General features: G+C 46.2%; 1 protein-coding gene across 1 annotated transcript; it reads left to right on the top strand.

Annotated features, from left to right (window-relative positions):
* Nucleotides 1-1,459: 1,459 nt before the first annotated feature.
* On the top strand, nucleotides 1,460-2,696 carry TICAM2 (TIR domain containing adaptor molecule 2). Its single transcript, XM_064438624.1, is given in 2 exon segments — nucleotides 1,460-2,001; nucleotides 2,004-2,696. Coding segments are annotated over 2 exon segments (594 nt in total). The 5' UTR covers nucleotides 1,460-1,646; the 3' UTR covers nucleotides 2,243-2,696.
* Nucleotides 2,697-14,988: the final 12,292 nt, after the last annotated feature.

The following is a 14,988-nucleotide window of genomic DNA, read 5'->3' as shown; positions in this document are numbered from 1 at the left end:
CAGCTGGTTGTACTGTCTGTATTTTTGAGATTACAACATTAAAACACAACGTTGACAGTGGGCTTTTGCTTAGTGAGGAAATATCATGGCCTGATGGAAAACAGGGGCAGGGAGAGGGAGGCTTTGTGTGGACTTTGTCTTACTGTAGGACAAAAGTGTTATTGCTGAAAGTGTTATTGCTCTCTGGGCTCTGCTCTTCCCATGTCAAACACAGATGCTGGCTCTTTACCTGGTCACTGGAAAACAGCTGAAGCTCTACTGGTAAAATGGAACTAGTGTTTAAGGGCAGAAGAAGAAACCTCCCCCAAGCACACTGTGCGGAGCAGGATGGGACTGTAAGGGTGGGAAAGTGCGAAGCACTGGATGACTCCTGCCGTCTGGACTTGAACCAACTAATGCTGGCTTAACCTTGTGTATTAAAAAAGGAAAAGCTATGGGTCAGACCGAGACCTCATTGTGGGAGACCGTGATGGGCTTCTCAGGCCAGAGGGAGCTGAGAAAGCTCCAAGCCCACAGGGAAGCTGTTCAGCGCGGTCTCAGACCCAGATTGCTTTGGGGCGGGAAACACCTGCAGTCCCACCAGTGATTCTGCCCGTTTCTCCTCAGCCCGGAGACTGTGCAGCAAATAGCATATTAGGGGGAAGGAGTTTAAAGAGAGGAGAGGAAGCAGAGGGAATGGGAGCGGTGGGCTTACACCAGCAGGCACTGTTCTCTGTGCAGGTACTGCTGCTTTTACCATCCGAGCCTGATCCTGCCCCAGGTGTCCTCTGCAACCTGGTTGAGGGCACCGAAGCCCAGATTAATTTAAAGGCCAATTCAGTTGCCTAAATTCCCTGGAGGGTATCAGCCTTCGCTGCACTTTCACACTACAGCTAAATTTGTCTGGCAGCTGCTGAAAGCAGCAGGACCCCTCCTGCCCCATTCCTCCCATGGCAGCTTTGCTCAGGTCTACAAGTGGCGTTAGCAGAATTAAAAACCCCAGCTCCTCCTACTTCTTCACACAAAGGGAAGATGCCTCTGTAAGTTCAGCTCAAGCTATGCAAATGACGATTAAAGACATAAACAGGAATCATACAGCAAAAGGCTGGCTGTTCTGTTTTCCACAGGCGCTGTGCCTTGTATCACTTCCCCAGAGCTGCCAGCATCAGCTTCTTAGTGCTGTCCCTGTGTATGACCTTCACTGATTTTGGCTGGCGTGAGAGCACAGATTACACAAGGGACGGCTGAGCTTTCACCCTGCCGTCCCTTTGCCAACATCTTCAGCAAAGCACCTCCCTTTGCAGCATGGGAACCGCAACAAGAGCTGGACCCCCATGGATGGACTTCTCCATTGGCCTGGTGGGTCTCCATGGGAAGTGCCTAGCGAGTGCTCAGCATCATCAGGAAAAAGGGCTGGGAGCTATGGAACTCAAATATCAGCTTTTGTCTCAGCATTTCTGCCTTCTTTCACTAGCACAGGTAATAGCTTCCTCCAGTCAAACAAGTCTGTTATTTAAAAAAGGCAAGGAATTTTTTTTTAATATTGTCCTAACATTCAGTAGCTCTTGTGCTTTTTCCTTTTTCTGACTTTTTTTTTTTTTAAAGAATGGAGAAAACAGGCATTAGTCACACCAACAAATAATTTTTCAACGTGTGTGTTTGTTGTAATGGGCAGTAATAACTCCAGACAAACCGCGCTCAGCAGAGAGCAGCAAAAGGCTAACAGCTTGAGCACAGGTCTAAGCGACTCCAAGCCAATTAATGAACTGCGTAGCCTCTCTGCTGAAATCAGACAGCCCACAAGCAGGGCTTCACGAGTTTGCAGCAGTAATGAGACTACTGAGGCTTTTTTCTGTAAGTTTGTTGTTCTGCGTGGTGACAATGATGCAGGTGAATCCATCTGGATCCAGAATCTGCTGCAGAATAAATTTTGTGTTAAAACTGGAATAATCTTTGCAGAGGTATGTTGTAGTGAACATGTCTTGGAAAACTTAAGTGATGCTGTGTTTGTCTCAGCATGGACTGACAAAATTTTCTGAATGGATCTTGGTGTGTGTTTCAGTCTTGTACCGTCTTTGTCAGTGCTCTTAACAGCATAAATTGCAACTTTGTGATACCTGTGAGGCCACTGAATAAACCACCTACCCAGGAAAACGCTATTTGTTTTGCTTTGCAGGCTGTTAACACACTGTAAGAGGATAGTTCTGGCTTTGCAAAACAAGTGGAGAAAAATTTCATGGAATCTACATACAGGCAACAGTGAAAGGTACAGAGGGAGGAAAGGAAGAAACAGAAACTAGAGCACATCATAGTGAAAAATGGTGAACACGGACCATGTTTAGAATAAAGCAGAAGTTATATTCCTTGCTCTTGTTTTATAAAGGAAGGGAAACTCTTCTTTTGACAAAACTAATTGTAAAGTTATCCACCAAGACGTGTCAATTAAGTACTGCAGAATGCACGCTGTGTATGAAGGCATGCCTGGCACTACAGCTACTTTGAAGTACAAAATGCCGCAGGCCCCAAACCCTAGATATGTTTGGCTTTATGTTGTGAGCTCTGCCAGATATGTGCTGTTTTCCGTGAACAACGTACAGCTCTTCACATCTTGTAGCTGGTACTGGGAAATATTAATAAAAGAGGAATAGTATTCATCACAATGAAACCAATACATCACAAAAGGCACTCTATGAAATACGCTATTACTTTGCGAAATGGGCGTTTCAAAGGTACTATACTCTTGTTATATTTGGGATTTTTTTTTTCTGTATAGAAGAACATTTTCTGATGTTTTTTGTTATTTCAAGAAATATTTTCTTGGCTCATTTTGACCAAATTTTGCTTGTTACATTCTTAAAGGAAAAAAATTAGACAGTTATCTCAGAGAATAGTGTGGAGGCTGTGTTTGTCTTCAAGGCAAGTGTTCTGAGCTCAAGCTGGAAAAGGAGTGTTGACCCACAGAAATGGCATTGTTTTGAATTACTAGCATTTTGTGTATTTCATATATCCTAGTTCTTAAGCATGTTTGAACAGATTTAAGACAGATCTTCAATGTTCCTTTTTTCCCCCTGCACTTGATAGCTGTGATTCAGTAAGCCAGCTTGCATTAGATTTCCCTATAGATTTGTGTTGCTGATGTGGAATGTAATTACTAAAATAACATTGGAAATATTTGCTTTTTCTGGTGGAAATTAAATTAAACACAATAATTTATTATTTTCTGAATGAACAAAATCTGGCTATTCCAAATGTAAGGACAGTCAGCTCTGAGCAAAACAATTTGTTCCTTCTTGAAGAGAAAAGGCAGTGAGAGCAGCTTTGGTATTTGTTTCTGCATCAGTGCCATGCTTGTGGGAAGTAGCTGACATGATATCTGTGCCATCGCTTGCATGTAGTGTGATTTTGGACACGATGTTTTATTTTCTGCCTCTGTTTCCTGTTTTTGCCAATGAGGAGAATAGCAGCTATATATCTCTGTTTCAAATATTTAGGGTGAGAATCAGTTATGGACACACCACGTGCTTCATCCATGCATGGGCTCTACCCTTGTGCCACAGGAAAGCAGATTTGTGGAGCTGGAGGGCTGCTGTGTGTCGGCAGCCCCTACAAAGTGCCCTCAGTGCAGCCAGTCATGGTGCCTGGGGCGGCAGAAAGTCCTGAACAGAGTAGGGGGTTTCTCAGGTAATCACCCTGTGTCCCTGATACTGCGAGTGATGCCCATGGACAACAGGCAGCTGCCTGCAGGCAGAGGGGCGTTTCTGACTCCAGTGCTGCAGAACAGGTCACCATATGTGGCGGGGGCAGGCCTCTGCCCCCCTCTGCCCATCTTGCCACATTGGGTGGCTGGAGCCACCCAAGATCCTCAAGGAGCACAAGCACTGCGAGCATGGGTGGAGGGTTTTGGCTGTGGGAAGCTTTCAGAGTTCCTCTGCCAGTGCTGATTCATTTAAGTGCTGTTTATGGTATTTTTTACCTTTTTTATTTTTCCTGACAGTGTAAATACACTTTCCCCTGTGATGTTTAGAACAGTAAACATAAGACAACCAATCTATAGCATACTGTCTATAAACCATACCAATGGGAGGATTATGCAAAGAAGACAGAAGGAAAAGAGAATGGAAAGAAGTCTAAAAGGAACAGGAAGAGTTATGGTCTGTCCTGGGCTGTTACTCAGCTATGTGTTTCCAGAAAGGGAAACTAGCTCTCAGGCTTGCACCGGGCTTCAGCAACCCAGAGACTTCTGTTCTTGGGGTACCAAGCTGCTGTGTTGCTGTTGCTAGTTATTTCTTCCACCTCTATAAAACCGTTTCCTCTGGCTGCTCCCAGGAGATACCAGTTGCTTTGCTGGTGAGAAGCCCATACTTGCAGATAATGTCCTGCTGTGCAGCTCTCAGGCAATGTTTGAGGGTTAAAGTCCTCAGGTCATTTATGCTTTAATGTTGTTGTCTCTCAGTAGCTAGTTTAGGAAAAAGTGTTCCCACAATGTGTTACTGTCTGCTCATACTGCTGCATACTGCCTGCAAGAACCAGACGGACGGCGATCTTGTATGCTAGGTGCCTGCAAATAAAAACTGCCGTCTCATTTTCATGCAGAAATGTGTGCCTTGTCACTACTGATCACTGGCCATCCTCTTGCCATTCTTACCGGGATGCTTAGCGTGCTGCCCCACCAGCTGATAACTGCCTGGCCATTAAGTGAGGGTCTGCCCAGGAGTTGCAGACTCCAGCCAAATGAAACTCCTGTTACTTGTCTTAGGCTGCATTTGCTGCCGACTGCAGCTCTGCTGTACCTCTCCCAGGCAGCTGTCTTCATGCTACGTGCGGAGTTCCCCGAGTACTGCCGCAGAATGCAGTACTTAAAAGGGTACGCAGGGATACTCTGGCAAAGGGAGGAAATTGGCATCCTGTGCTAAGAAAAGCCTAAGAAATGCATATGTCATCCAGCTGTGACCTGCCCCTGCTCTCACACTCGTGGATGTAAGTGCTGGAAAAGCAAGCTGGGTGACACTACCCTGACTTTGGTATGGTAAAAGAAAAACAATTCAGCAGTCGTGAGCATACTGGGTGAGCAATACTGTGCAACAAACCAAATAGATGGAATTATGTCTAAAGCTGAATTACCACTCTCCAGGAAAAGCTGGAGCACTGTTGCCATGACTATCATGTTTGTGAGGGAGACTCTCGCCTGCATCTCAGAGCACTCTGCAGCCTCTGTGCTGTCTCCTCCCTCTGGATGTCCCAAATGTCACCCTGACACCACCTGTCCCCTCAGTATACTCTGTCCTGGCAGAGGTGAGCAAAGGGCCAGAGACGGGGAGAGACTTGGGGAATGATGAGCACCATGCTGGACTTGGGTGAAAGGCTCCTGGCCCTGGGCAGGGGGCCTGTGGTGGTGCCTTGGTTCAGCAACAGTGTTAGAAGCAGGCGCCTTGTTAATGGTTGGAAACTGGATGTGCCCAGAGAGGGAAGGGGAGTAGTGAGGCTGGGGGCTGGGACAGCAAGGCAGCACACTGGAAAATCCTCTCTGGCATAAATTTCAGCCCACTCAGTGGGTTAGGTGCTCGGAGACCCCTCCATGCTTTGCTGCATTCAGCTGTTGAACAGTAACTGTGATCTGTAAGTCACAGAAGGCTACACATATTTTGTTTACAAATTCTTGCGATAGAAGACATTGCACAATGAGAACTAGAGCTGACACACTTCATATGCCTAATGGTGTATTTGGCTTTCTCTGCAACAGGTTATTAGTGATTTTAAAATTTCCTTTGCTTTGCCTGAAGGCCTATAAAACTTCTGGAAAAAATGCTGAGACTTATGAACTGTAATCAGCCATTTGCTGTTTTGTTTTTTCTTAAAAGTACAATCTTATTGCAAACTTTCTGGCACTTGCCTCAGTTGTTTCCCAGTTAATTTGGCCTGTGGAAAACGTGAAGTCTTGTGACTGCCACATTGCCCTGCACTGCATCCAGCCCTTAGAGAAAGGACAGGGTAAAAGCAGCAGCTCTTCCTTTTCAGAAAACCATCAATATCTCGTTTGGCATAACCACTAAAAGAGGGAAAATAAAAACCCCCAAACCAAAACTGAGATAAGGCAGCTTCTCCTCAGATTTCAGTGCTGGGGGTGGTTTGCCTGTGCTCTCTGGCTGTCAGCGAGAGTTGGGGGACACCCAAGGGAAGGACAGTGCCTGAGTACCTGAGGTACCAGTGGCATAAATCCAAAAGATTTATAAATTTTAAATAAGCTAAAGCAATCTGTGGAGAACAGTTTTAATAAGGCTCAGTGTGGTTAGCATTAAAAACCCAGCAAACAGCTCCAAACTGCTCTAACTGAATCTTCTGAGATGCGGTTGGAAGAAGCCCTACTGAAACGTATTTCAGTAATCCAGCCCGCAGGAGAAAATGGAGTAGATGATCATATACTGCTGCAGTGGAACAGGCAGCCTAGATAAGGAGGGAATTGGTTACATGGGTGTCTGTTGCAGGCTAGCTCAGAAATGTGAAACCTTGCTGTTAAAGGCAAGCGCAGAAGAGCTTGTGGGGTTTCCTTAGGCAGGATGGCAAAAGAGGACATGGGGCAATGCCCAGGGGATGGCTGTGGCCAACGGCAACTTTTCAAGAAGAGCCACCACCAAAATGACACCAGTCTTTCTTATCAGAAAGCCACCAGACAGACAGGCAGAGACACCCCTGCACAAGGGAACTGAGAAACTCAGTAGCTGAGCCCTATTTAATTAAAAAAAATAAATAAATAACAAAACCAAAACCCAACCCAAACCTCTGCCTCCTAACCTAGAATTAAGTCAGGCTTGGAAATAGTTTTCCTGTCAGTCCATGCCCTCTGTTTCTTCAGGGTCAATCCAGAGTCAGCAATCAGAGGCAGATTAATGGAAGAGTCCCTGGACACAATTTAATCGGAAGCTGTTCCTGGAGATATTTTTGCTAAGAGGCCACACACTTGCCTCTGGCCAGCTGCTTATGGAAATGGTTAGAAGGCAGAAAACGAGAGCAGAACTCTCCAAAGCACATACGCATGTGATTGCATGCGTGTGTACACACCCACCCACCCATGCGGCCAGAAACTGCTGGGAACTGGTATTCTTCGCTAAAGACAGAAAGGTTTCTGGATATATATGGCAATGTAAAAGGTCACAGCTAGTCTGAACTGATTGGTGCCTCTGCAGATTTCCAATGACAATTACAGCTGCAGATGTCTAAAATGTCGGGTTGCTTGTAGAACTTGCATCTGAAGCCAAGGACTGAGGTACTACCGGCACGCTCCCAGCCACTCAGCAGCTCCTACAGAAGCTGCAGCGCATAGTGTGTTGCAATCCAGACTGTTGCCTGGAGCCTGTACTCTGTTTTGTTTGCTCTCTGCGGTCGCGCTGGCTGGTGCTTAAGGTAAATGGAGTATTCCTCTGATAACCCCCCCTCCCCTTCTACGGACACCTATTTGAGGAAAAGTAGCTTTACTATATAGAGGTTTGCTTCTAACCATTTTCGACCCCCCTGGAGCCTTTTGAGCTTTCCGTCAGCCCAGAGTGCTCCCTGGCTGATCAGCTCAGTAGGTTTTCTCTGCAGTGAATTAGCAGAGGGGTCTGTACAAATGCCTGGGATTTAAATATGCATATTCCCAAGTATCATGACTAGCCTAGTAGGTTTCATTGTAGGTGAAATGTCTGTTCTATACTTGGAAAGCAGAGGATGTTATGTATTTTTTATTCCACCCACTGTGGAAATCTTGTGAATTCAATAGCTAAAATTCCATATATCTTTATCAACACTGATGGTCCCATCCTTTCCTTGGCCTGGGAGCAAAGAAAGGAAAATAACAGGGGACTAATACATATGAGGTAAAAAAAGGGCAGCAAAGAGACTGTGAGTAGCCTATTCTGGAAGTTTCACATCTATAAATACCAGAATGGGTATAGCTTGCGGGACAGGAGAGGCTCCTGGTGTCACAAGCACACAACCTGAAGTTTAACAGACCAAAGGATTAGTCAAACCAACCAATTGTAAGCAAAGTCACAGTGCATGCCCAACATATGTCTGGTAGAAGATCACATCATGGCAGAGCACGGTTTGACCCCAGCATGGCTAGCAACGTGAACGCAACTGGCTCTACCTAATAATGGCATGGTTAAAGTACAGTGAGCTGATTTTTAATGGTAAGCTGATTTTTGATGCATTTGCTACCTACAGCTTAGCCAATTGTTGCCTTAAAAGAATTGTACTGATGAACCTGAGATTATTTTGTAAGTTGCAAATGTTGCTTTGGCAGAGAATTTTACTCTGGCAGTAGATTTTGTTACTTTTAAATTTTGCCATGTTAAATTTACAAGTTTTAGTGCTCAAGATCTGCTATGCAGCCTAGGGCAGTCTCTCCCAAAATGCCAGGATAAGGATATTGTTACTGAAGAGGCAACATATCATGCACTAGCTAGCAGGAATGTCTTTGGATATATGAATTCAGATGTGCAGGTCTTTTACAATATATGCTAGGGATTACCATGACAGGAAGAAAATTGGGTTTGTCTTCTTGGAGGGAAATTTAGCTTTCATGAGGTTCACAAATTCTGACCTAAGAGCTAGGTGCACATTTGCCACTGATTTTAACAGAAGAAATGTTTGAATTTCTGAAAACTGCAACCACTGTCAATGTACTTTCAACCTCTTGAATTAGCACCAGAGGCAGCTGAGAGAGAGGAAAGGAAGTTTTGCAGCTTGCTCACCCTTTATGAGGATATTTGTAAACTTGCCTTATTTGTACCTTTTACAAATATTCACATCATGTGGAATAGCACCCATCTCCTGTAGTATATTTCCATTACTAAACCACAGTGTGTATTGTAGGGAAGTTAATCTATAAACTATTTCCATTATATACACATACATACATACACATGTACAAATGTATAATTTAATAGCCTATAAAATTAGTATTATTTATACAAGTTTTTTAAAATTGTAAACAAAATTATTAAAATTTTATTCTTATTTCCCTGCTTTCATAGTACAACTAGAGAAAAGTAGCAAGCCAAATATTGTTCATAGAATCATAGAATGCTTTGGGTTGGAAAGGACCTTTGGAGGTCATCCAGTCCAACCCCCCTGCAGTGAGCACGGACATCTTCAACTACATCAGGTTGCCCAGAGCCCCATCCAGCCTCACCTTGAATGTTCCTAGGTATGGGGCCTCCACAACCTCTCTGTGCAGCCTGGGCCAGTGTTTCACCACCTTCATAGTAAAAAATTTTTTCCTTAAAACCACTCTAAATCTACAGTCCTTTAATTTAAAACCATTACCCCTCAGCCTGTCATAACAGGCCTTGCTAAAGAGGTTGCCCTCATCTTTCCCATAGTCTCCCTTTAAGTACAGGAAGGCTGCAATAAGGTCTCCCCGCAGCCTTCTCTTCTCCAGGCTGAACAGCCCCGACTCTCTCAGCCTGTCCTCGTAGCACAGGTGCTCCAGCCCTCGGATCACTTTTGTGGCCTCCTCTGGACCCACTCCAACAGCTCCATGTCCTTCTTGTGCTGAGGTCTCCAGAGCTGGATGCAGCACCCCAGGTGGGGTCTCACCAGAATGGAGTAGAGGGGCAGGATCACCTCCCTTGACCTGCTGGCTGGCCATGCTTCGTTTGATGCAGCCCAGGATACAGTTGGCCTTCTGGGCTGCAAGCGTACACTGTTGGCCCATGTCCAGCTTTTTGTTCACCAGCACCCCCAAGTCCTTCTCCGCAGGGCTCCTCTCAATCCCTTCATCCCCCCAGCCTGTATTGATACCATGGGTTGCCCCAACCCATGCAGGTACAGGACCTTGCACTTGGCCTGGTTGAACCTCATGACGTTCTCACAGGCCCACCTCTCCAGCTTGTCTAGATCTCTCTGGATGATGTCCTGTCCTTCTGGTGTGTCAGCTGCACCGCTCAGTTTGGTGTCATCTGCAAACTTGCTGAGGGTGCACTCGATCCCACTGCCTATGTCGTCGATAAAAATGTTAAAGAGCACTGGTACCAGTATGGACCCCTGAGGGACACCACTTGTCACCGGTCTCCATCTGGACTTGGAGCCATTGATCACTACCCTCTGCATGTGACCGTCCAACCAAGTTCTTATCCACCAAACAGTCCACCCCTCAAGTCCTCATCTCCCCAATTTAGAGAGAAGGATGCTGTGGGGGACCGTGTCACAGGCCTTGCATAAATCCTGACATATGACATGCGTTGCTTTTCCCTTGTCCACTGATGTTGTCACTCCATCATAGAAGGCCACTAGGCTGGTCAGGCAGGACTTGCCCTTGGTGAAGCCATGCTGGCTGTCTTGAACCACCTCCCTGTCCCCCATGTGCTTTAGGATAGCTTTTGGGAGGGTGTGCTCCACGATCTTCCCAGGCACAGAGGTGAGGCTGACAGGTCGGGAGTTCCCCAGCTCCTCCTTTCTACCCCTTTAAAAGATGGGCACAATGTTTCCCTTCTTCCAGTTGGCCGGGACTTCACCTGACTGCCATGACTTTTCAAATAGCATGGAGAGTGGCTTGGCACCGACATCAGCCCATTCCCGCAGGATTCTGGGAGGCATCTCATCAGGTCCCACAGACTGTGTATGTTCAGGTTCCTCACGTGGTCACAAACCTGTTTCTGCCTTACAGTGGGAGAGGCTTTACCCCCCTGGTCCCTATCTTATGGTCCATTGACTCAGGAGGGGTGAGAAGAGAGGTTACCAGTGAAGACTGAGGCAAAAAATTTGCTGAGTACATCACCCTTTCCTGGTCAGTTGATACTAGGCCACTGTTCTTACTCATCTGGGTGGGTATGCTTTCTTTAACTCTCCTTTTCTGTTTGACATACCTGTAGAAACCTTCTTGTTATTCTTTGCATCGCTTGCCAAATTCAGCTCCAGCCATGCCTTGGCCCTCCTCACCCCATCCCTACACAACCAGGCATCATCCCTACGCTCTTCCCAGGATACCTGTCTCTGCTTCCTCTGCCTGCGCAGTTCCCTTTTGCTCTTTAGTTTGACCAGCATGTCTCAACTCAGTGATGCTGGTCTCTTCCCTTCCTTGCCTGATTTCTTACACCTGGGAACTGAGAGCTCTTGCGCTGTGTGGCATGCGTCCTTGAAGATCTGCCAGCTCTCTTCCTTTCCCTTGTCCCTGAGGACTGTTTCCCAGAGGGTCCTTCTGACTAACTCTTTGAAGAGCTGGAATTCTGCTTTTCTAAAATTTAGGGTCCTGACTATACTCCCTGCTTTTCCCTTACCCCTCAGGAGTGTGAACTCCACCAATGTGTGATCGCTGCAGCCCAGGCTGCCTCCAATCTTGATGTCAGTGATGAGCTCGCTTGCATTGGTGACTATCAGGTCTAGTATTGCATCCCCTTGGGTAAGGCTGTCTATTACCCAGTTTAAGAAGTTATTCTCAAAGCATTCTAGGAATCTCCTGGATGACCTACAGCTTGCCATGCTACTTTTCCAGCAGATGTCAGGGTGGTTGAAGTCCCCCCATAGGATGAGATCTTGTGAGTGCGAAGCCTCCCGGAGTTGGAGAAAGAAGCCTTCATCAGTAGGCTCCCCTTGATCAGCCAGCCTGTAGCAGACACCAACCATGAGGTTCCCTTTGCTGCCTCTGTCTCTTATTTTTATCCATAAGCTTTCAACATGCTCATGGTTATTCTTCAGGGACAGCTCTTCACACTTCATCGATTTCTTGATGTAGAGAGCAACGCCTTCACCCCTCCTTCCTCATCTGTCCCTTCTGAACACTCTGCTATGTTATAACATAACAGTCTGTTATGTTAATCTGTTATGGATACTGGGTGTAAAACCCTGGGTCAGCTAGCTTCACTGGAAACAAAATGTCATCCTTATGCTCCAGGGTGAATAGGCAGACTCTTGTTTCCTCTTGAGAAATGAGATACTTCCCAGGACCAGACTTCTCTGTCTTGGTCTCTGTCCACATGTGGGCTGCAGACAGTTCCTGCTGTCAGATGTGAGTTAAGTGCCAAAGGACAAGGAAAGCTCACAGCTTGCAGGGGTTCAGCAAACCTGCCAAAACTTTTCAGTTCCTGCAGACTCACATCTCCAGCCAGCTCATAACCTCTCTTCCAATTTTCACACCAATCTGCACCAAGTTTTTCTCCTTACACAACAACTTACGAATTCAGCTCCCAGAGTTATGTTGACAGGCCAATACAAGCAAGAGTTGCCAGTTAAAGAAGAAGAAACTTCATCATCTGGCTTGTCCACAGTGGACTTGCATATGAAGGGCTGGGGTTTTAGACCAAAGGGTGAATATCTGGATCTAAGGAGACTTAGCCTAAATATGCAACTACCTCAGGCGTGCAATCCTGCCAACCCGAGCATGTGTCCAAGGCCTGTGGTGCTTGCTGTCCTGAGGGAGAGAGAGATGTTTTATGATGCAGCACACAGATATTGCTCAGCCTCAGTCAAGGCAAGGAGATGCTGTCAGTGCCTCCAGCCCTCTCCCTGGCCCTGAGGCACAGGTTTGCATCCCCTGGCTGGCTTACATGGTGCAGGGGTCTCCCACTGCTGCAGAGGGTGTTGCAGCCCCTGGACAAAGACGTTTCCAGTGTGTGCGTTTCTGTCAGTCCTCGTGAAACTCTTCTCCTTCATATGAAAATGCATAAATATTCATGGATAAGAGCAAGTGACATCAACTGCATGTAGCATCAGTGCCAGCATCTGTGCCACCACTGGGGCTGCCAGAGGTGTGGCAAGCACTGGCAGCCAGGAAGGAGGATTTACTAAGGTAAGTTTGGAAGCAGACGACAGGAGTTTGCCACCTCCACCTCCTTGCCTGGTGGTTGGGGTCCCTCAGGGAAGATCCAGGATTCAGGCTGTGCTTCAACAGGTATTTCAGTTTATTGAATAATCTGGCCTCAGCTCACATGCTGGTATTTGCTCACAGATGCCTTAGGCATCCCTCTGCTCAGGTCATTGTCTGCTCCAGCTTGCCTTCCTGGGAGCCCTGCTGATCCTATACTCTATGTTCCCTTCCTGACTGAACTCTCAGCCAGTTCTGCACAGGGGACTGCGGGCCAGTTTAGGTAAGACATGAGCTACATACACCATAAAGAGCAGCTGGAGTGCATGCCCCCCTTGCAAAATGCAACGCATAGTTTTCTGAGTTAGCTCAGGGCCTAACAGAAGTATAGTCGTGCTGGGGATACCACCTGGTGCATGATGAAAACTGAGATAAAAAATCTGAGGAAATCACCATGTTAATGTAGAAATATTGCTTCTAGTGCCAAAGCTAACAACTGAGATGTGGCTGAGGTTCCTCTTTGCTGTATTGCAGCATACAGCCTGCCTTGAGGAGAAGGCAAGCTCTGCACCGTCTTCTTCTGTCCTTGGGGACATAGGGATAAAGAACTGAAGGGATGAAATTAAATAATACAGCACTTTACAACTGGATCTCTTGCTGAAAATAGAATTTGGCTCCCAAAATATTATCAAAGGCAGTCCTGAAAACCCTCCCACTAGTGCAGACCAAGCGTTCCATCAAGCATTGTCTGGTGACCTGTGAGTTTTTCCATATGGTATTACCATTTGTACACACAATGAACATCTCTTCTTCAATCTGGAACTAAGCCTGTGGATACAACAGTAAAACACTGGTCTGTGAGGCACAGTGCCACAGAGGCATGATGCAGGCACTGAGTGGAGGACCGCTCCATACCAAACCATAGGTACCTGCAAGGTGGGCAGAGCATTAGTCACTTGTGTATGTGACAAATCTTCTCTGCTGTTTCCTTGGAATAGCTGTGAGGACAAGAGTACCCGAGGAAAACTAAGTCAGTGCAACACATGTTATTAGTCCACTCAACATCATTCTCTATTCACAGCTTTCAAAACAGAGAGTATGTTTTGGGGAACAAAACTGCAAAACCTATCAAGCACCAAGGCTAACTGGTCTTTTCAATGGCACGGGCTGCTTTTGAGGTCACCAACAAAAATCCCATCCTGACAACCCCTCTTACCTGTGGGCATGGGGTCATTATCCCTACATCCAGCACAGGGCCACAAGAGAGGCAGAGGTAAGCCAGAAAAAATTGTCCCTGGCACCACATCCCTGTGCTAGCAACCAGATTGACTGGCTATGAATGATAAAGTTGAAACCTGAATCACTCACTGTCTCTTGTTTTTCACAGTGCTTCAGGGACAGTGGGTCAAAATATTTGCTTTTTACCCTTGCAAAGCAGGACTTAGGTCCATTCTGGGAGTGAGAAAATCACTACAGTGGGGTACGTCTTCTGCCGTGGTCCAGGCAGGAGCTCCATGCACAAGCCGTTCCTGTTCCCCTCTGGCCTACCTGCCCAATTTTCTTCCTGTGGACCCTGTCCTGGGACCTCGGCCTAAGTGGGGACAAGACCATGTTTGACTTTTGTAGAAGCAGTGCTGCATCCTCTACTTTATAAGTGACCATGAAGCCCTGTAGTTTGCAGGTCCATCTTTGCTTGATATCCTGGAGAAAACAGAATTTTCTTCTAAGTAATAACAATGAACCATGTGAGCCTTGCAAAAGAGAAATTGGTGGCCAGAGAACAGGGCTGAGAGATAGGGAAGAGTTTGTTTTACAACTATGTACTTGAAGAGAGCTGAGAGACTGATAGAAGGGAACATCTGCCTCCGAATTTGCTGACAACTGGGTGATAAAGTGTGCAGTCAAAGAGAACAACTAATTGGGATGTTGATGAGAACTCAAACTAAGTGTCCTTTAGGTGAACTATCCTCATTATAACATTAAAAATCATGCCCATAGGTCAGAAATCCCCCTACTCAAATAAGACCCTCAGACTCTGAGCATGCATGGTAAATTTAAAGGGAGCTGTAGCTTTAAGTTGAAATGAGAAAAAATTAACCAATTATTAGCTGAGGGATATGAATATTAGCTGTGACTGACACATTTACCTGTATAAATGCCTTGTAGTTTCTTGGTGTGTTGTGCTAGCTTTGTAGAGTTACCACCTAGCACCCATCTTTGGCAAAAATGAC

Source organism: Phalacrocorax carbo, chromosome Z, assembly GCF_963921805.1.
Source record: "Phalacrocorax carbo chromosome Z, bPhaCar2.1, whole genome shotgun sequence".
Classification (NCBI taxonomy): domain Eukaryota; kingdom Metazoa; phylum Chordata; class Aves; order Suliformes; family Phalacrocoracidae; genus Phalacrocorax; species Phalacrocorax carbo.
Note: the sequence above shows the minus strand (reverse complement) of the source record. Positions and strands in the feature narration are given on the sequence as shown.